The 23,132-nt window shown below is 37.9% G+C and overlaps 4 protein-coding genes across 8 annotated transcripts in view; all 4 read right to left on the bottom strand.

The window, feature by feature from the left end:
• The window catches only part of LOC114643553 (protein NLRC5-like), a 5,922,889-nt gene that overhangs the window by 79,238 nt on the left and 5,820,519 nt on the right, over positions 1-23,132 (bottom strand). The gene's annotated exons all lie outside the window — the stretch shown is intronic.
• The window catches only part of LOC114643557 (NACHT, LRR and PYD domains-containing protein 3-like), a 1,908,976-nt gene that overhangs the window by 197,146 nt on the left and 1,688,698 nt on the right, over positions 1-23,132 (bottom strand). The gene's annotated exons all lie outside the window — the stretch shown is intronic.
• Positions 1-23,132, bottom strand: part of LOC114642226 (E3 ubiquitin-protein ligase TRIM16-like) — a 773,543-nt gene that overhangs the window by 131,423 nt on the left and 618,988 nt on the right. The window lies entirely within an intron of this gene.
• On the bottom strand, positions 12,485-21,868 carry LOC114645148 (uncharacterized). The gene is made up of 3 exons (XM_051925882.1): positions 21,590-21,868; positions 16,883-17,065; positions 12,485-16,684 (listed from the first exon to the last, which is right to left on the bottom strand). Exon 3 carries the CDS (start codon positions 14,104-14,106, stop codon positions 12,913-12,915), a length of 1,194 nt encoding a protein of 397 aa, XP_051781842.1. The 5' UTR covers positions 14,107-16,684; positions 16,883-17,065; positions 21,590-21,868; the 3' UTR covers positions 12,485-12,912.

Raw genomic sequence — 23,132 nt, 5'->3', positions numbered from 1 at the left:
AAGTTGCTGGAATAAAGGCATAAGTAAAATAGATAAATATGTATTATACACATAGGAACTATTAATTTATTTTCAGTTAAGTCATCTGCAGCAAACCTTTATAAATGAGGGTTTCTCCTTTTTAGATTGTGCAAACTGTTTCTTCTTCATTGAGGTTTTCTCTTGGAGAGCTTTTTTCATTTCATTGAAAATTAAAGCAGCAGCTGCCAAAATATGTAGCTTTCTTATTAATTTTTCAACATTGTTTAAAATAACTTTATAAAGTAACATAAAAGGTTTAAATACTGGTTATCCTTTTACACTAAAATATTACTAAAGAGATACAAAAAAAGTAAAATGCATATGTTCTTTTTCTTTAAGGAGATTAAATATTACTGAAGAAAGAAAAAAAAAACTAAAACAGCCAAATGGGGCTATGCATACAAACTTAAAAGGTTTAAATAAAACAGAAATATATACTTTTATTTTTACTTGCTTAACTTGTGGAGGGTGTATCCTGTAGCAAAGCCCTAACTTTTTTCGTGAAAGCCCGTTTAAGTCAATAAGTCTTAAAAACAGGTGTAAAGATATTGACAATAAGCTACGCAAACCCACCAAGACATGGAATCGTTTAAATCAAGTATCATTACATCTTCCTTTCTTAAAGAGAAGTAAGGCAGTACTTATAAGCTTACATATTTATATATAGACATACATATATATATATATCTATATCCGAAGCCGTGCAAGCACACTCTTTTGAGAATACAACGTATAGTTGTACAGAAGAAAAGCAATCTTGCCTCAAATGAATGGCAACCTTTTGTAGGTCTATGAACTTAATTTAAACTTTAGGTTTACACGGTGCTTTCTTTCCGAAGTACCTGCACTCATGAATATGTCTGTATGCATCAGTCGGTCAAATCCACGCGCTTCGCACCGGCGAAGTACCGCTTTTAAATTTTTATTAAGAAGAAAATAAAACCTTTTTAAATTGAGGGAAAATATACTAATAACAGTTTGTTAAGGATCTGTTTTTTTGTGAAGCTGCCTTTACTCGAGTGATCACTTCGACCTGACTTGGTCGCCAACTATAAGCGTTACCTGGTAGGTAACCACCCATACAATCAGATTGTGAATCAGACTACGAATGCCGTGAATGTAATTACACACTCACTGCACTTGCTTACGGTAATCAAACCTCGGACGTCAGCGCTAGAGGGGCTTAGCAGCAGTGAAGTATTGCTTTTAAATTTTAATTAAGAACAAAAGAAAACCTCAGAGGTTCGATTCCCGTAAGGGAGTGAAGTGAGTGTCCGTTTACCTACCAGGTAACGCTTATGGTTGGACAGCAAGTGACGTAACATCAGCCACGGTGCCTTCAGTTGTGAGAAGCAGATCATAGAATGATTGAAAATAGTTTTGCATTTACCTTTTTAGTAAAAGGCGAGCTTTTAAGCCTGAGAAATTACCCCGTAAATGCACACGTTTAATTGCACATGTGTTAATATGTATGATTACACAGTATTAAAAGACAGTGAAGAACGTGATTTACCTTTGTTCCCGCGTTTGATAAAAGGCGAGCTTTTAAGCCTGAGAAATCACCCCGTAAATGCACACGTTTAATTGCACATGTGTTAATATGTATGCTTACACAGTACTAAAAGACACTCAAAAATTAACGTCATTTACCATCAGCCACGGTGCCTTCAGTTGTGAGAAGCAGATCATAGAATGATTGAAAATAGTTTTGCATTTACCTTTTTAGTAAAAGGCGAGCTTTTAAGCCTGAGAAATCACCCCGTAAATGCACACGTTTAATTGCACATGTGTTAATATGTATGCTTACACAGTATTAAAAGACAGTCAAAAATTAACGTCATTTACCTTCGTTCCTGCGTTTGACTCGTGCTGTAAATCTCTTCCTTGTTTTTAGTTCACGTGATTACGTAGGAGGCGTGATGACGCGATACGTGACTCCGCCTCCTCCATTAGAGTATATGCACAAAAAACATGTTCCAGTTATGACCATTACGCGTAGAATTTCGAAATGAAACCTGCCTAACTTTTGTAAGTAAGCTGTAAGGAATGAGCCAGCCAAATTTCAGCCTTCCACCTACACGGGAAGTTCGAGAATTAGTGATGAGTCAGTCAGTCAGTCAGTCAGTCAGTCAGTCAGTCAGTGAGTCAGTGAGGGCTTTGCCTTTTATTAATATGTATAGATATATATATATATATGTAGATATGTATGTATATATGTGTATATATATGTAGATATGTATATATATGTACAGTAGATATGTAAATATGTATATGTATATATATGTGTCTGTATGTGTATATATATATATGTATGTATGTATGTATGTGTGTATGTATATATGTATATGTGTGTGTGTATGTATGTGTGTATATGTATGTGTATATATATATGTTGATATGTGTATATGTAAATATGTATATATATGTGTTTATGTATATATATGTTTACATAACCTCTTTAACACACTACTTCTCCGCTGCGAAGAGCGGGTATTTTGCTATTCTTGAATAAAAGTGCACTTGTTTTGTTATACTTGTACCTTTTGTGAAAGTGTTTTTTTGATATTTGAACTTCAGTCTTCACACATTATACACTTCATGTCTACATTTTGTCAATTATTACTAAAATATGAAAAATGTTTCTTTTTTAGTTACGTGCTCAACAACTCCTCCCTCGCTTTTCATGTCATCCTACATTTCCCCAGATCATTGTAGACATGGAACACACATGAAATGCAGGAGTTCCCAATGATGATATATTATTTACCCTATACAGCTCCAGGCACCTCACACCCAGACAAACACTCTTGAATTCTGAGAATCGATTCTGCGATTTGAGATTCATCAGTGGGGGGATGAGATTGCAGGCTGCCTGCTGCTTTTGCTAATCGACACATTTACAAAACAAAAGAGGCCGATAGAGTTGTGCAAAGGGATTTAAGGTGGGCCGGGATTACAAGTTTTTTCATAGGCTTCATTAATTGTAATATTAAGAAAGATCAGTGATGGCAGAATTGAAGGATAAAACACGAAATTGTGGATTAAACAAAGTAGCAGCAGTCTCTCATTTGCTAAGGGCTCTCCTTGTTCTCCAGTTGGGGAAGGCTGTTGGAGAAATGTTTGATGAACTGTCACATGAGGAACAACATGAGCAATATAACAAGAGTCACACCAAAAATAAATCAGGTTAGTGTATGTTATTGTTATGACTACTTTGGTAGTACAGCGGTAAGAACTGCTGACTCATAATCTAGGGGTTGTGGGTTTGATCCTGGCTGCTTCCCAGAATAAACACTTTGAGTAGTGAGCTGCTCTTATTATTACTATTATACAATAAAAACATACATTTGATTTGAGTCTGAGCTGGCAGGGGTGGGGTGATGGGATAGCAGGCTGCTTGCTACTTGGGCTTATCGAAACATTTACAAGACAAAAGAGGCTGAATGGAGAGGTGCAAAAGGATTTAAGGTGGGCCGAGATTATGAGTTTTTTTGTAGGCTTCAGGGATTATAGTGTTAATCACTGGAAGCAGTAGACAATTTAACTGTCCATTCACTCCAAAAACTTACTGCTGAAAAAGAGTCCATGATGGCTGCTATATTCCAGATGCTTCTCACATCCTGTCTGACCATGTGACCATACAATACTGTATTTTTGTTATTCTAGATAATGTTTAATATTTTCACTTTAGTGTTTCTCATTTTATTTTTTCTTGTAAAACACTTTGAGCTGCAGAATTTGTACAAAAATTTACTGTAGAAAAAAAATGTTTTGGGCTGAATGTTCCATTCTCATCTTGTTCTAATGCTCTAATTTCCCGGGCCTGTGTCTAGGGGACATTTTCACATTTGTCTAATTGGCCTTTATAAAATAAAGTTAAAATTACTTTCTGATGCCATGACAAGTTTCCTTTGGCTCACAGTGGGGGATAAAGAATGTGCAAAGCACAGGGTTTGTTTAGAAATATCCAAAAGCTACAATGCAAGGTAAACTGCACCACCATCTTATATAGGTGGGGTGATATTACATAATACATCTCTAAGTAACATAACCAGTAACGGGTATAGAAATTAATTAAACAGTGTCATTTCAACAATAATAAAAATATATCTGCTAGAAAAACAAATCAAAAATGCTCAGAAATTAGAAAAGGAATATATGGTGAAGAAATGCATCCTTCAGCAATCACATATCAGTAAATGTGCTTCAAAGGAACATAAATAAGAATTTGAGATAAAGCACTGACTACATTTGAATCCTGCCGACTACTCCAATCCCCTTCTTTGACAGGTCAGCCTAGAAGTCATTCTTGAGGTCAATCTGTGCAATGTTATAATTTCTGAGTAATGAACATAAGAAAATAAATCAAATAAAACATATACTTGAAAGACAAAACTTAAATATGTGGACAAAGAGCCAACCGGTTCAATGCATTTCAATTTATTTCATTTTAAGCAATGACAGTTCTTTTTTATTTTCTTTCCTGGATTGGTCCTTTTGGGCTGAAAAACAAAGAAGAAGCTGATCAAATCAGTAGAAAGAGACCACAGGCCTAGAACATTCATATGTGACTTTGAAATATCTGCTGTGAATTTAGCCTTCATAGACGCATCTCGCCATGAGAGCTGGGGAGGCTTTGAAATATTCATGGCTTTATTCAGGACGCTGATCCTGATTTGGTGGAGCCACCTTTAACCAAACTAAAGTTAAACACAACTTTGATGATGTTCTACAGTAGCATGAAGCAAACAAATAAAACTAATGAAGAGTGAAACACCCTGTCCCCATCACTCCGATGGATCCCTTAATATTTTTATGCCACCTAGACAAGTGAATTATTCATTCATCCAGAATGTTTTTATTTATAATTTGTTTTTTGTATCTGTAGCCCACATTTTCTTACCAAATTATGTTAGTCTTGCAGGTCATCTGGCAACTCTTGCAGGAGCTGTTCCTTGTAACTGCTGAATGTAAAAGCAGAAAACACATCATGAGTGCATTTCCATCAATTTCTTTGCTTATTGTTTCTTGTTGGAGGATAATAAATTTAAACACACACACACACACAAACAAACACACACACAGCACTGGCAACAATCAGCTTATATCATGTTTCTTTGGCTTCAAAGTCATCAGCCTCAATCTCTTGGGGTTATGGTTTTAGTTTTCAGTACAGCACATAATAAAAATTCTTTGCATTTATACAACGCTATTCTCACTAATCAAAGCAATTGCAGGTTAAGGGCCTTGCTCAAGGGCCCAACAGAGCAGAGTCCCTTTTTGGCATTTACAGGATTCGAACCGGCAACCTTCTGATTGCCAGTACAGATCCCTGGCCTCAGAGCCACCACTCCACCAACATATTGCAAGCCAAGACCTCCTCTCAAAAAAAAATAAAAACTTGAAACCAACACAGAGTGATGCCACCTAATACTAAGTGCACCTCAGTGCGTAACAATGCCATTTAAACAGTAGAATGCTGTTGCAACACGGACAAAACTGGAAATGTTCGTACGTACAAAAAAATCCAGATGCATAAACCTGTACATATGCCAACTTCCACTTCTTCCGCTACATAAATCCTGGTCAGCGTGAAAAGCAACGCACATGCATGCGCCTGCTGCCACACCCTAACTCCTCCCAGAATTACACCTCTTAGAATATGCAAATCAATTTAAATAGCCCTCAAGCTCAGCGTTCTGTGGAAAGATAATGGCAACATCACAGGGGGGGCAGGGGGAGAAGAACTTCAGTGAATACCAAGTGGAGGCAAGAAAAACTTACTATTTGTTGGTTTAAACAGTGGTATAAACAACAAAAAGAAGTTGATCAAGTGACATAGAGTGTCCAAAATAACAAAGAAGTTGTTAGATATCAAAGTTGCCTCCGTGAATAGGCAAGTCGTAGCCCACCGTCTGAGTGTCATATGAAAGCTTATTAGGATACAGAGAAAAAATAAAATAGGGACACAGTGGGAAAAAAAGCTTGAAATGTCAACTTTAATCTTGAAATTTCCACTTTAATCACATAGTTTATTTTGTCATTAAAGTAAAACGTCATAAGCGTCATCTTAAAATTGTTTAATTTACTAGTTTCTCAAATCCCATCATAACTAAAGTAGCACATTAAATGCTTTGTATTGTATGTGTTCTTCTATGCGCTCTATGTGTGTGAATCACTATGTGCTTCTTAAACGGGCTTTCTCTTCCTCCGACAGGACACAGAATCCATTACATTCGTGATATTACAGCTCTCTGAAAAATTTAAATACTGAGATGTATACTTGATATCATTTTCATGATGATTGGAGTTTAAGCATGTTATTAAACATGGGAACACGGTGGCGCAGTGATAGTGATGAGCTGGCACCCCAGCCAGAGATTGTTCATGCCTCACGCAAGATGTTTCCTGCACCGTGTGCGACACTCGATGAAATAATTTATTGCAGCAGTACTGTCTCTTTCAAACGTACTAACCTCCAATTCCTGTCCTTCCTTTTCTTTCTCCAAGTACCCAATCGCCACACAATCAGCTCAGTAATAGACGTTAAGCCATTTGTAAGCTTAGAACTCCATCCATCCATCCATCCATTTTCCAACCCGCTGAATCCGAATACAGTTCTACAAGGAGCACTTGATGGACTGATTGAGTGCGTTTACAGTTCTTGGGATGAAACTGTTTTTGAACCGCGAGGTCCGTACAGGAAAGGCTCTGAAGCGTTTGCCGTATGAGAGCAGTTCAATAGACAGCATGGCTGAGGCAGTGTGTGCTTGATGCTGTATACCGATAATTCTATTTCTGATCATCTGCTGTAGAGCTGTGATTCCACACTCAGATACAGTGATATAAATACACCGAGTGGTGCAGTGAGAGTAATATGGAAAAAGATGATCCGCTGTGACAACCCCTAACGGGGGCAGCTTACAGAAGAAGAACAAGGTGCAGTGAGAATAACAACGCTAAAGCAGTTATGATATTTGGAATAATTTGGCCATTCTGTGGACCATTATATTGTTACAGGTTAATTACAATCAGATGCCTTAAACTAATAAACAATATGCAGTTAATTTCAGTGTATTTGATAAAGCCGTGTCAGGGATGTGGATCTAAAAAAGAAAGGGAAACCACACTGGAACAAAAGCACTGCTTTGACGAAGGGTGCAGCCAGTTTGCAAAACCGAGCGGAGAACTTGCGTACGCCAGGGTTTGAGTTAGCGTGAAAATGTGAGTGGCTTTACGCCAAGTTTAGGTTTTATACATCACAATTTGAGCGTGGAAACAGGAGTACACAACATTTTTGTGCGTACGCACCATTTATACATGAGGCCCCAGGAGATTAAAACAAAATTAAATTGATTAACATGCTTGGCTCAAGCCAAAACATTTGAAAAGTAGTTAACTAAAAGGCACTGAATATCCTTAAAAGGAAAACTCTAAAGAATTCATTTGTCAAACTCTTTTTTTAAGATATCCAAAACGTGGATGATACTGACAGCTGTTAGTTGAGCATGGAGTGGAGAGAAGATGAGTGGCAAGAGGTCACATGACAGGGATGAAGAGAGGCCAGAGTGGGTGTGAAGGAGGAGAAAGAGGTTCAAGAAGAATTCTATTGGACAACAAGTGGACCAGTCACCCCATGGGCATAGAGAGGAGCTCTACTGTGTGTAGACAGGCCTGAAGAGGTTCGAGTCATTGTTATAGGTTTAGGTTTAAGGGTCATTACTGTCACATGCTTGGAGTATTTGAATCAATATGCAATGCTCCCCAGCACCATGTTTAGTGCGTAGAACTTCCTTACCTTGAAATGTCTCCCACTCTTACCTTAAAAATCTCCAAACATATTTGTCATTAACAGACAAACATGAAAACAGAACAGTATAAGTGTATTGAAAAGACAAAAGAGAAAAAAATGTCATTCCAATTAATGAAAATCAATGCTTTCATTTTTTAAAGTTGTGGAGCATACTTTGAGGAATCAATGGCCAGCTACTGCCAAACAACAACAACAACAACATTTATTTATATAGCACATTTTCATACAAAAAGTAGCTCAAAGTGCTTTACATAATGAAGAAAAGAAGAATAAAAGACAAATAAGAAATTAAAAATAAGACAACCTTAGTTAACATAAAAAGGAGTAAGGTCCGATGGCCAGGGTGGACAGAAAAAACAAAAAAAAAACTCCAGAAGGCTGGAGAAAAAAAATAAAATCTGTAGGGGTTCCAGGCCACGAGACCGCCCAGTCCCCTTTGGGCATTCTACCTGACATAAATGAAATAGTCCTCTTTGTAGTTCGGGTTCTCACGGAGTCACTTGATGCTGATGGTCATACAGACTTCTGGCTTTTAATCCATCCATCATTGTTGGAACATCATGGTGCTTTGGGTAGATGGTGGTGGCACAAGCCACCACCAATAGGACACCGGAAAAGGAAACAGAAGAGAGAGTAGGGGTTAGTACAAATTTTGAATGAATAGTTATTATAATGAATTGGATATACAGAGTGTCAGGATTAAATTACAGTGAAGTTATGAGAAGGCCATGTTAAAGTAATGTGTTTTCAGTAGTTTTTTAAAGTGCTCCACTGTATTAGCCTGGCAAATTCCTACTGGCAGGCTATTCCAGATTTTAGGTGCATAACAGCAGAAGGCCGCCTCACCACTTCTTTTAAGTTTTGCTCTTGGAATTCTAAGGAGACACTCAGTTGAGGATCTGAGGTTACGATTTGGAATATAAGGTGTCAGACATTCCGATATATAAGCTGGGGCGAGATTATTTAAAGCTTTATAAACCATAAGCAGAATTTTAAAGTCAATTCTGAATGACACAGGTAACCAGTGTAGTGACATCAAAACTGGAGAAATGTGTTCGGATTTTCTTTTCCTGGTAAGGATTCTAGCAGCTGCATTCTGCACTAACTGCAAACGATTGATGTCTTTTTTGGGTAGTCCTGAGAGGAGTGCATTACAGTAATCTAGCCGACTAAAGACAAACGCATGAACTAATTTCTCTGCATCTTTCGATGATATAAGAGGTCTAACTTTTGCTATGTTCCTTAGGTGAAAAAATGCTGTCCTAGTGATTTTATTAATATGCGATTTAAAATTCAGATTACAATCAACGGTTACCCCTAAGCTTTTTACCTCCGATTTGACTTTTAATCCTAATGCATCCAGTTTATTTCTAATAGCCTCATTGTATCCATTATTGCCAATCACTAAGATTTCATTTTTTTCTTTATTTAATTTGAGAAAGTTACTATTCATCCATTCTGAGATACAGGTTAGACATTGTGTTAGCGAATCAAGAGATTTGGGGTCATCAGGTGCTATTGATAAATACAGCTGTGTGTCATCAGTATAGCTGTGGTAGCTCACGTTATGTCCCGAGATAATCTGACCTAATGGAAGCATGTAGATTGAGAAGAGCAGCGGACCCAGGATAGAGCCTTGTGGAACACCATATAGAATATCATGTGTCTTTGAGTTATAATTACCACAACTAACAAAGAATTTTCTCCCTGCCAGGTAGGATTCAAACCAGTTTAAGACACTGCCAGAGAGGCCCACCCATTGACTAAGGCGATTCTTAAGAATATTATGATCAATAGTGTCAAATGCGGCACTCAAATCTAAGAGGATGAGAACAGATAAATGGCCTCTGTCTGCATTTACCCGCAAGTCATTTACTACTTTAGCGAGTGCAGTTTCTGTGCTGTGATTTGTTCTAAAACCTGACTGAAATTTATCAAGAATAGCATGTTTATTGAGGTGCTCATTTAACTGCATAATGACTGCCTTCTCTAGAATTTTACTTAAGAAAGGCAGGTTAGAGATGGGTCTATAATTTTCAAGAGCAGAGGGGTCGAGATTATTTCTCTTAAGTAGGGGTTTAACTACCGCAGTCTTAAGACAGTCTGGGAAGACCCCCGTATCTAATGACGAATTTACAATGTCAAGAACATTATCAATAAGCACGCCCGATACTTCTTTGAAAAAATTAGTTGGTATTGGGTCAAGGGCACAGGTGGATGGTTTCATTTGAGAAATTATTTTATGTAAATCAGGTAAATCTATCCTAGTGAAAGACTTTAATTTGTTTATTATGGGGTACTGGGGTTTAGGAGGATCCTTAGTGTTGGGGAGATATACTATGTTATTTCTAATATCATTAACTAGCAAAATACCCGCGCTTCGCAGCGGAGAAGTAGTGTGTTAAAGAGGTTATGAAAAAAAAAGGAAACATTTTAAAAATAACGTAACATGATTGTCAATGTAATTGTGTTGTCATTGTTATAACTGTTGCTGTCTTTTATATATATATATATATATATATATATATATATATATATATATATATATATATATTATATATATATTATATATATATATATATATATATATATTATATATATAATATACACACACACATAAACATTTATATACATATACATATATATACATATCTACATATACACATCTACATATATATACACACATACATAAACACACACATAAGACTTACTGACTGAAACGGGCTTTCATTGACAATCATGTTACGTTATTTTTAAAATGTTTCCTTTTTTTTTCATAACCTGTTTAACACACTACTTCTCCGCTGCGAAGCGCGGGTATTTTGGTAGTATATATATATATATATATATATATATATATATATACATATATACACATACATGCAGTTTTAATAACACAGAAATCAATATAAACATTAACATCATTATCATATGAGAATATGAAGTAATATATAAGAAGCACATTTCATATAAATATAAATTATTAAACAGTTAAATCTTCTTCTGTAATTTGCTACCGTGGCAATTTGTGTGTCTGTCCAGGATTTTAAATGACCTGTGGCTCGCAAACCGTTTCACCTATACACTTGAAATGTGGTACACATATAGTACGTCACGTCTACTATCCGCTTTATGGGTGATGATTGTTTTACTCTTTTTATCTTTATTTTATTTTATTGTAGAATCAACTCCTATCTGCGCTCAGCAGGGCAGCCGTGGGCGGATGCGTATGGTGTATTCACTCCATGTTATCGTGCATTGCGCTGTCAGTGGTATTTTGATAAAAGAATTTGAACAACATATAAGAAGCGTATAAATTATTAAACAGTAAAACATTAACATTTAAGAAGTAAAGTTACATTAAGTACTACTGCAGTGCCTTCGGGTATACCTCATTTTTTGTTTGCCCATTACATGCTTAAATGTATACATTTTTTGGTGTACCTACCCGAGAACACGCGACATATAACCGAGCGTGGGAGAAGCATGGATTTTAAACACGCGTTGAGTTCATCTGCTGGTCTCCCTCGTGGAATAACTGGTAATGTTTGACTAAAATGTACAGCGAGTAAAACGACATTACCTCCTATTTTTTTTTTTACGATCTCTGAGATCTTGCTTTTTTCGGTTCAAGGCTTCATAAGCTCTTTTATGTTGTATGGTGTACTTATCCCAAACCATCATCTTTGAATGTTGCAAGACTTTCGCCTTGTATGTAGATCGGGGTAATTACATTCATTGCATTCCTAGTCTGAATCACAATCTGATTGTATGGGTGGTTACCTGGCACTGTAGGGTTGCCACCCGTCCTTTAAAATACGGAATCGTGGCGCGTTTGAGAATGAAATTGCGCGTCCCGTTTTGAATCAATACTGGACGGGATTTATCCCGTATTTTTTTTATCATTTTTTTTTTAAAGCAGCGTCTCATGCAAATCATCCCACACGCATTTTATGAAGATGCCTCCTTTCCTACTTTTGATTGGGTAATACTTGATGTCATCGTTAGTTTGATTGGTGTTTTTAACTGTCCAGTGAGGAGGGCGTGTCTTTTAACTACAGTCTGCAAAGTGTTGGCACTGAGATGTGGCATCAGCGCCATAGTTGAAGCCCCTAACGTTGCGGTCAGCAAGTCGGCTAACATTCGCCATGTGCCGTCTTTCAGTTGCGAGAAGCAGATCATAGAATGGTTGAAACTGTTGCCCCTAACGTTGCGCCACGGCGTGTGGTTCGTTTATACGTCGTGTCTTCTCATTAAACTTTTATCTCGCGAATATGTTATTGCAATCCGCAGCGGGAGCATTTGTATAAACTTAATTTAAAGTTACGTTTTACACCGTGCTTTGTTTCCCTTATGAACATGCTTGTATGCTTAACTCGCTCCGTTCTCAATTGTTTAATTAATTTTTTGCTCTTCGCTGTTTGCGGCTGTTCCTCCATTTCCCCCCACTTCGTTCTTTTATCTCGCGAATATGTTATTGCAATCCTTAACGGGAGCGTTTCAATAAACTGATTGAAAATAGTTTTGCATTTACCTTTTTAGTAAAAGGCGAGCTTTTAAGCCTGAGAAATCACCCCGTAAATGCACACGTTTAATTGGACATGTGTTAATATGTATGGTTACACAGTATTAAAAGACAGTGAACAACGTCAGTTACCTTTGTTCCCGCGTTTGATAAAAGGTGAGCTCTTAAGCCTGAGAAATCACCCCGTAAATGCACACGTTTAATTGCACATGTGTTAATATGTATGCTTACACAGTATTAAAAGACAGTCAAAAATTAACGTCATTTACCTTCGTTCCCGCGTGCGACTCGTGCTGTAAATCTCTTCCTTGTTTTTAGTTCACGTGATTACGTAGGAGGCGTGATGACGCGATACGTGACTCCGCCTCCTCCATTACAGTGTATGGACAAAAAATATGTTCCAGTTATGACCATTACGCTTTGAATTTCGAAATGAAACCTGCCTAACTTTTGTAAGTAAGCTGTAAGGAATGAGCCTGCCAAATTTCAGCCTTCCACCTACACGGGAAGTTGGAGAATTAGTGATGAGTGAGTCAGTGAGTCAGTCAGTCAGTCAGTGAGGGCTTTGCCTTTTATTATTATAGATTTTTTGATTGAAAAATACAGCGATAGCCTCACAGGTTTTACTGGAAGTACTTAGGAGGCATTCCTTTGAGTTACCTGGGTTTAACAGATGATCAATTGTCGAAAATAAGACTCTGGGATTACTAGCATTGTTATTTATAATCTTAGAGAAATAGCAGCGCCTCTCAAGACGGACTGTGTTATTGTATTCTGTTATTTTAACTTTTAATATCTCATAGTCAATAGTTAGTTTAGTCTTCCTCCATTTACGCTCAGGTCTACGGCATGTTCTCTTTAAATCAGACACTCTTTGGGTCTTCCAAGGTATAACAATGCTAGAAGATTTTTTAACTGTCTTTTCAGGTGCAACTATGTCAACAGCAGCCCTCACTTTAGTATTAAATCTTTCCACCTTACTATTTACATTCTCCTCGCTATTATAGTTGGCACTATAAACGGACTGATTGGTTAGAATGTTTGTAAGTTTTAAAGTTGCTGATGAGTCAAAGAAGCGTTTTTTAACAATATGCTTCTCATGAGTGTTTTCTATCATTATTTCTATATTAAAAAGTAGAAGAAAATGGTCTGAAAGACCCGTATCAATGACCTGCTTTATATCAACTTTTAGTCCTTTAGTAATTACTAAGTCTAACGTATGACCTGCTTTATGTGTAGGCTGATTAACGAGCTGTCTCAAATCAAAAGAGTCCAGGAGGTTCATAAATTCTTTTACTTTTTGGTCACATTGATTATCTACATGAAAATTAAAGTTGCCGACTATTAAGAGTGCGTCATAGTTCGTAATTAAGATTGACATCAAGTCAGAGAATTCCTCAAAGAAAGACGCGTTGAATTTAGGAGGTCTATACACGGATAATACTAGAACGTGAGAATCTCCCTGAATAACAATGGCGAGATACTCAAAAGACTTGAACTTACCAAAACTGATATTTTTACATTTTAACCTGCTAGAGTAAATGTTTGCTAGCCCTCCACCTCTCTTTCCTTGGCGATCAGCACGAGTAAAACTGTAATCCGGAGGCACAGATTCGATTAAAACAGCTGCGCCATCTGAGCTAAGCCACGTCTCACTTAGTGCAATAAAATCTATTTTTTTTTCACTAATAATGTCGTTGATAAAAAACGTCTTGTTAGTTAAAGCTCTAATATTTAATAGTGCCATATTCAATGTTTCGGAGGAGCAGAGATGAATACTATGTGCGTTATTGATATAGGGAACAGGAATTAAGTTATTTTTATTAGCGCCGCTCTGTGTGTATTTTTTGTTTAATCTATGATCTGTTTTTACAGTTTTAATACATTGTTCATCTAAAGTAGTAACTTTAATTAAATTATTGGCGTTTATGCCGTATTGCCTAGATTTTCTATGTGCAAAGACTCAAGGGACAGTGCTGACAAGAGTAGGGAGAGAGGACATCTGGAGCACAATCCTCTCAATATAAGGACAGCATTTGACTTATTCAGATTGGGGAGTAAAGCTTTGAGTTGTGTTTATAAAAAAAAAAGAAAAGAAAATCACCAAAAATCCTGCAATGCAAAACTGACCATAGAAAATGTAAAATGAGCTGGTAACAAACTTTCTCAACATCTAAGGTGAAAGACAAAGACCAGAAAGGTTCCATGACAGAGAACAGCATGAGCAACTTATTGGAGACGAAAAGAGATTCAAAAAGACTAATTTGGTCCAAAGGTAACCATTTATAAATTATCTCTACTAGGTGTAAACGTGACATCCTGCCATGTTGTCACATCTCTATACATACAGGATGTGTGAGACAGGTCTGTGAATGTGACACAATGTGAGACCCTAACCAGGTCTTAGCAGTAAAGATTCAGGGTTGTTAGATCAAATGTCATTATTCAAGTGTAATTCAAATGTGTTTACAAACAGAAAAAAAAACTTGAACATAAAAACTAACATTTAAATGTCAGTGAATGGTTGTTTGTTTTTCCTTGAACTCATTTTCACATTGTATTACTCGAGACAAGATATATGACACTTTCTGCAAATCATTTCTTGGATTGTATTTAGTGTTTGGTGTTATTAGTCAAATAGAGAGCCGTCTTCTTCTTCTTCTTCTTCTTCCTCTTCTTCTTCTTCTTCTTCTTCTTCCTCTTCTTCTTAACACCTGACAATGCCTTTGTGAACAGATCTTTCTACCCCTCAACTCAGCTCTTGGGTCTATCATTGTAGTAATTACAGATTTTTTAATAATTTTCCAGTATCGTGAAAGTTACTTTTTCAGCAGAGATCCCCCATTTACTGCTCTTTTTTGTTAGAACTGTTAAGCATCACAGTAAGCAAAAGGTGGCATCATTTTGTTCATTAAGAAGCTGCCATATTTCAGATTTTCATTTTATTATTTTAACAGAACTCTTTAAAAATCCTTTTCAGTGTCAGCAGTGCTCAGTTCAGTGACCTCAGCAAACTCACAGTTCAGCGGCTGACTCATCTCACACACACCTGAACGTAAAACAAACGTGAGTCACGTGCATGACGTTCTTGTGATGGTGAAATAAAGAGAAACTCCGTTTAAGTTTAGTCTCGTCTGTTATTATTTGAGCATCTGTTCCTATCCACAGCACTGAACTGGCATCACATACTGCAAAGTATCAAATTGAATCTCACAGCTCGTACGTCCGGAATGGATTAATTGTATTTACATACAATCCTATGGGGGAAATTACTGTGGGTTGCGACCAGAGTTTTGGAACGAATTATGGTCGTGACCCGAGGTTCCACTGTATAGGTAAACTAAATGAAGGCTGTTTTAATAGTAAAGAGTTTATTTGAGTTTTAATTACCAAAATATTGGACTTTTTTTTTTCTTCATAGACTAAAAGGGCATATTTGTTGAAAACTACAACTGCTACTTCAACTTCAATTGAGCAGATAATTTTTAGTTTGGTTTCATTTGCTTAAGAGGTGAAGATGACTCACAATTAGGTGGGATGATTCTCCTGATAGAGCAGAAGAAATTGTGGTTATCAATTTGGGTATTTAGATTTATTATAAATTTTGTGTGATCACCTTTTTAATTTTATATGACTGTTATTCCACATTTCTTTGTTTTTCTGTATGCTTGTAAAGCTGATTTCTGCCAGGCAGTTATGGCTTCCTTTTAGAGAGTGGTGCCTTCCAGAGGAATGTCAGCCACAGGATAAAAGGATTTCCTTGTATCTGTAGGAGGCAGGCAGGCAGGCAGGTAATGTCGTCTTTATAAGTCTAGTCCAGGATGTGATGTTGTGGAAGACAGATAAGAACAAATTGTTCATTTCTTTAATGAATAAATCCACCAATAATTTTGGCGTCATTAGACAGTAACATCAGTTTCCTACTTTTATTTATTGTTTCATTGTGCTTACTTGTCAGCAAAAAGCCCTCCAGTCACGTATGATGTTAGGGAGGATGGACATGCATGTGTGTGAGCTTTAGAACTTTTAAAAATCATAATTAGAGGATACTCAGAAAGATACTCTTTGATATGAGCTTCAGTCCATCGATGTACTGTAATTAAAACCTCCTATTTGGTAATTCATTAATGCGGCTTACTTTAATTCCACACTTACCTCCCATACAACAGAGAGATCAAAGATGGAATTGACATTAATTGTTTAGCGGCGGGTCCTCTGATTTATACTCACACTGCATTAACTATTAATAATTTACTTAGGACGTTTTTTGTGCCATTTCCTGATGCAGATAATTCCACCTCTGGTTTGGCTGGAATACTAGATGGCTAGAAATAAAGTAAAAAGAGGCTTTAGTTATCATGAAACAGATTAAAGATGACGGCTATCATTAAGTTGTTTGAAAAGACAAAGATGGATTCTAAGGAGAGATTTACTAACAGGAAATTTACAACATATGTTTTTCTTGAACACTTTCCTAAAGTATAAAGACATCAAATGTACAAATGTCACATGTCTGAACTCACCAAAGCCATCGCAGTAGAGCACAGGCACAGCAGAAGCAGCAATGCGGCGAGTCTCATGGTGATGCTGACGCTCCTGTCCTGGTTAGCCTCACCGACTCCTTATATCGCAGATCAGGTGGGGTGGGACAGCTTTACAGGGCAGGTGGGAGGTCTGCTGGGATGGAAAGCTGAACAAATCTTAGGCTGAGCAAATGGAAAAATTGAAAATGCTTGCATCAGAATATTGTAATTGTTCTGTGATAGAAAAATCACATCTTGTGTTCTTTAGAGTGAGCTAGATTCAGCTAATTCCAAATCATGACACTGAGGCAGGTGTGAAAGTAATAACTGTATTTCCAAGCCAGCTGAACAGTACAACAGCATTCACTACCAATCCTACGTTTGTTTCCGAGAAGAAGCATTTTACATTTCCAAGACTAGAGTATAATATGTGGGGTAATCTCAGAACCTAGGAGAATAGCCAGAGTCCCCCTAATGAAATGTAATATATAAGCATTTCTGGTGAGACCCCTCAAGTTTTTTATTGAATTAAGGTCCAGGGATTGGGCTGGAAACTCCATAACGCCAATCTTCTTAGTCTGGAACCAAGATGTTGCTCGTTTACTGGTGTGTTTGGGGTGTTTGTCTTGTTATAACACTCATTTCAAGGGCATTTCCTCATCGACATAAGGCCACATGACCTCTTCAATATTCAAACTGATCCATGATCCCTGGTATGGGATAAACCGGCCTGACACCATAATGTGAGAAACATCTCCATATCATGATGCTTGTGCCACTTTGCTTCACTGTGTAGTGTGTCTTGAATTCAGTGTTTGGGGGTCATCTGACAAACTGTCTGCAGTCCCTTAGACCCAAAAAGAACAATCTTGCTTTCATCCGTCCTCAAAACATTGGGCCATTTCTCTTTAGCCCAGTAAGTGTGTTCTTTGGCAAATTGTCACCCCTTCAGCACGTCTTTTTTTTTTTTTTCAACAATGGGACTTTGCGGGGGCTTCTTGCCAATAGCTTGGCATCACATAGGTGTCTTCTAATTGTAACTAAGGTACTCACAGGTAACTTTAGACCATCTCTGATCTTCCTGGAGCTGATCATTGGCAGAGACTTTGCCATTTTGGTTATTCTTTGATCCATTCGAATGGCAGTTTTCTGTTTTCTTCCACGTCTTTCAGGTTTTGGTTGACATTTTAAAGCATTTGCGATCATTTTAGCTGAGGAGCCTATCGTGTTCTGCACATCTTTATATGTTTACCCTTCTGCAATTAACAATTTAATCAAAGTACGCTGTTCTTCTGAATAATGTCTGGAACGACTCATTTTACTCCGATTTTCAGAGAGAAATGCACTCTGACCAGCATGGACAACATTTACTGCATACCTTCCTTAAATGAGGGCCGTGATTGACGCTGAATGAATGACTAATCACTAATTGAACTCCACACTACTGTTATTTTGGGATTAATAAAGTATCTATCTATCTATCTATCTATCTATCTATCTATCTATCTATCTATCTATCTATCTATCTATCTATCTATCTATCTATCTATCTATCTATCTCTTAAGCTAACAGACTTTGCATTTTTAAGACTGTCTGCTCATTTTCTCTTTCTAAATGGAGCTGCTGTGCTAAACAGACACCATTCTGCTGTCCTCGTTTGTATGAGGAGTGTCTTTTTAATTAAAGAAGAACATGAAAAGCTTTGACCTCCTCAAAGCAGCTTCTCTTTACATTTCAGAGGCAGTCACACGTCACTGTCCTAATTCTATGCCTGTTCAGTTTATTTCACTCTAAGCTCAGATGAACAACACACACGCATGTCTTACTTTTCTATGCACAGAGTGACTCCTGAAGTTCCTGTTTTTGAACTTCCACAATACTTAGCGTAGATGAGAACTACCTCTTCATTAGGAGACAGTTAGATTGAGGACTGGCTGATTTCAACTGAGCATCATGTCTCTGAAATTAGTGCCTCTTGTTTGTCTCATTATTAAACATGGACACCTTCAATATGTCTAAACTGGGAGCACAGGGAACATCTGGTGAAACAGATGAAGGCCTATTAATTCTTCTACCTTCCCAAGTGAGATCCAGAAGTTAGCATCAGCCAGTCAAGGACCCCCAGATGAGGTGCCAATTGGAGGCCAATCCACTTGTGGGCAATGACTCTAGAGAATCTGATAAAAATGGAGACCAGGACCACCACAGTTGGTTCACTTCAGGCAGACTACCCAGAAGGGGCTCTGCCATGTGAGGACTGCATATCTTGTATTAAAAGAAGGCACCAGCACAGTGGGGGACACATTTTCTACACTCTTCAAAATTATAATTCTTTAATGGCACTTTATGGTTTTTTAGTGGGTTGTGTAGTTCCTCATAGACCCATTGCTTGACAAAATGTCATTTTTTAATTCTTCGATGATTTCTGTACATATGACGTTGGTCCTTTGTGCTTTGAAAAGCTTCCTAATATACTGAAAAAAACCAAATTGTTTTAATGTATGGTAGGCTGCCTAACAGGACACTAACAGATCAAGAAGACCTGAACGTAGCTGGTGTTATTGTATGCAGTGAATGTTCTAGTCATGGTTATAAAATGTATGGAGCAGATTACGGGATTACGGATCTAAATATATAAAAGTTTTTCTTGGAACCTTCATGTGAATGGGTCATTTGGGAAATGATGGGAAATGATTCCCCTGTTGAAGGACCACTTTGACAGAGTAGGGAGAGCCTTGCATGTGGGCTTAACTTATCAAAGGACCGTGATAAGAATCAAGAAGTGACTCCAAGAGTGACTACAACATAAAGGCTTTTCTGTTTTGTGCCAAACAAGTCTAAGGTGTCGATCATTTGGGCCTACTGGGTCCCAGGGACTCCTCTAAGCATCACTAGCAATAACATAATAGAATAGCAAGAGATACCTGTGCTAATAAAGTAAGAAGAAGGAAGTGGAGCCTGGCCATCTCTCTTTGAGTCGTCTCCTCCAGTACACCCCACCCAGTATTGAGCTGATGGTCTTTACTTGTATTTTCAGAAGGTGTCTTTATCAGTTTATGTCTACACTTGATTTTTGTGTCCTGCATTGTTTCCTCCCATTCTTAACAAACTAAACCTAAGCTGTTTCACTCACTCCAGGCTGGTCATAGTGACCTCCTTAAAGGTTGTCTTCTCCCTGCTCCTCATAAATGGCCTGACTGGGGAGATGATGGAGTCACCCACTGACTGTTGAACACCATAATAATAGAAGAGCAAAAGCTTTCATAAGTCACCTGTACAAATCTAGATTGACTCAGGAACAGGAGGTGTGCTTTTGAGACTGCTGGCACCTTCTGACTAGAGCTTGGTGTGATGAGAGGAGACAACTGGAAGGAACAATACATGAAATCATTGGCACCCTCAGTCCAAAGACCAGGAAATATAAAATAACATTCTTAAATCTGTTTAATCTAATTGAAGATCACAGGAGACCGGAGTCCATCCTGGCAGCATCAGCTGAATTGTAAGAACCAACCCTGGATGGGGTGCCAACACGCCACAGTACCCACTGCTGCAGACACCCTCACGGGACCAGTTTAGAATCAGAAACAGATCATGAGCTATTTAACTGGCCTATCTTTGGAAATGAAGAAGTACAGTGGGTCCAAGAGGTGACAGAGCTACCCACAATGCCCTGTGCTGCCATAAGGACAGAGTAAATATAAAAAGCCTGAAACAAATCATAATATCCAAAAATAATAATTGAAAAAACTGAGAAGAAATCCAACAACATCTCATCAGTTGCCATCTGTAAAGCTGAATAAGTGAGGCTGTGTTGTGTTCAGTGGCCAGTTGTCCATCATGTGAACACTTCAGCCACTGACTGTCCATGATTGTCACATCATAGAGGTAAAGAATACAAAACAGACAGAGTGGTGCACTTTAGGATTCCATTAAGACAACTGAAAATAATCTGATTGAGAAAATGTGAGCAGACATTAAAGAAACAGCAAGTGTGAGAATGAACTAATAAACCAAGAAGAGAAAGGAACTTCTTAAAAACTGTGACAGTAAATACGGCTGCCATGTCCTCATTGGAGACCACAGAAATCTTTGTTCATTTTGTAACCATTGATGGAAAAGAAGGAATCCGGAACACCTCAGTAAATGTGTTATGTGAATGGCCACCGTGTGGCGCTCAAGCACTGCAGACTGAGGCTTTCATCTCGCTGATGTCCGTCTGTCTGCCCATTGGATACGCATCTCTTTCTGATTTATGGCATTATCAGTATAGTCAGTGACACTTCACACATGAGGCCTTCTGGGCTGCAGTCTGAGCCACAAATGAAATGCAAACCTGCAGTTCTTACCGTCCTGTTCATCTGGAGTCATTTGAAAACAGACAGAACTAGAATGACATGGCCTATGACTGTCCCTAGGTGTGTAACCGTGTGCTCCTGCCACAAGAAGTCAAGTCAAGTCACTGCGGACCCCTCAGCACGTAGCCAGCACCCCACTGAAGATATGCAGTAGCACCTCCCTGAGGATGAAAGCTAAGTGCGAGTATCTGATCTGTGCGTCTGCTTTTGTTTAAACCCGAATCCTGAACTTTTGTCTTGTTTTTGGTCTGTTATGTCTTTTGCTCTGTCGTGTTTTCTCTGTTTTTTATCAGCTGCACTAATCTCAGTTAAGTTCAGATGACACACTCAAAGTCACTTTTCACTTACCTGCTTTCACTTCTTTTCTCTCTTCTTTGTCACAGATTCTGTTTCAGGTATCGATCAAAGAGCAGTGATCTGGAATTGATAAAGCACATCCAGTCGTAGTAAAGTCAGACCTTCACAGCTCAGGCCCTGAGTTCAGACTGCTCAGCTGTCAGCTTCACATTCACTTTAACATGGCAGCCATCCAGGAGGAGCACACCTGAGTCTTAAAGAGACAGAAGACACAGAAAATAAATAAAAAGAAACAACTCAAATAAACTAAACGTGAAACTTCTAATGGTCAACTCCACAACTTTTATCTGCTCACAGATTGTCACAGATCCCCTCACAGATAGAAGATAGCATGAGACAGAAGAACATGTCATAGGCAGGAGCTCCAGACGAGCAGATGAAGAGTCGCAGTGGATGAAGACGGCCGATCAGCTGACGTGTTCATATAAATTAGAATTTGGTTTATTACCAAGTTTAATTAGGAAGGTCTAAGCAGGTCTGACCATTCATTTCATTAAAACAGCAATCTCTGATGTATATAAAAAGGAAATGGAGGCTGCAGAAAGTAAGTCTGAGCAAATCAACTAAGACTAACGGACACTGAACTGAGGTCCAGAGCAGGTGGCATGAAGGCCGATTCTCAAACGTCGTGACGCTTCATGGGGTATTCAGTTTAAAAGTTCAATCTGAACGTCACAACATAAAGCCACCGTCCAGCTTGGCACATCAACTCCAGGAAGCACTTATTAATATGAAAATAACAGAAAAGTAAAAAGAAAAACAGCAATTATTGTAAGAGCCAATCTTAGAAAGTTAGTGCTTTAAGTTAAACTCATTTCTGTGTCTGCTGAATATGAATAGATTATCATTTTCTTTCATAGCTATTAGATTATGGTATGGCCTTCATCTGCTGTAAGTTAATATAAGATAGAACTTTCTTAGCTATACTTGTAAGGTGGAGTGTTAATTATGTCAGAGTGTGTTTAGAATTAGGCTCATGGACTGTTAGACCAGTTTACAGTTTGTAAGTGGGACAGGCAGACGGTTTCCTGACCCTTTAGAAATGATTCAACTGTATGAACAAACTTAAAGAATAGAACAAGATATATAAGCTTTAAACAGAACTTTCTTAAACAAGAACTTTTCTTTACTTTGCAATATCTATTTTTTCTCTATTTTTGTGTGAAATGTTTTACTTTGAATTTAACTAAAGCTTTTTAAAATGAAGATATTTTGTCTGTGGAATCATTTCAACGCATCACACTTTGCCAGAATGCCACGAAGTGTACTAAAACTGCAGAGTTTTAGTAATTTTGGGTAAACGCCGCTACAATTGTATTCAGAAAATGTGTAAAGTAGCTCTGAGGCTAAGGATCTGCGCCGGTATCCGGAAGGTTGCCATTTGAATCCCCATTACCACCAAAAAGAGATCCTACTCTGCTGGGCCCTTGAGTGAGGCCCTTAACCTGCACTTGCTCCAGGGACACTGTACCATGGCTGACCCCACTCCAAGACCCCAAAGGGTTTGTGAAAACTAACAAATTCATAATATAAG

The sequence above is a fragment of the Erpetoichthys calabaricus genome, chromosome 4 (genome assembly GCF_900747795.2).
Source record: "Erpetoichthys calabaricus chromosome 4, fErpCal1.3, whole genome shotgun sequence".
In the NCBI taxonomy this organism is placed as follows: domain Eukaryota; kingdom Metazoa; phylum Chordata; class Cladistia; order Polypteriformes; family Polypteridae; genus Erpetoichthys; species Erpetoichthys calabaricus.
Note: the sequence above shows the minus strand (reverse complement) of the source record. Positions and strands in the feature narration are given on the sequence as shown.

Excerpts from the sequence above, each read along its gene's own strand:
- LOC114645148 (XM_051925882.1), bottom strand. The coding sequence starts at position 14,106 with ATGGCACTATTAAATATTAGAGCTTTAACTAACAAGACGTTTTTTATC.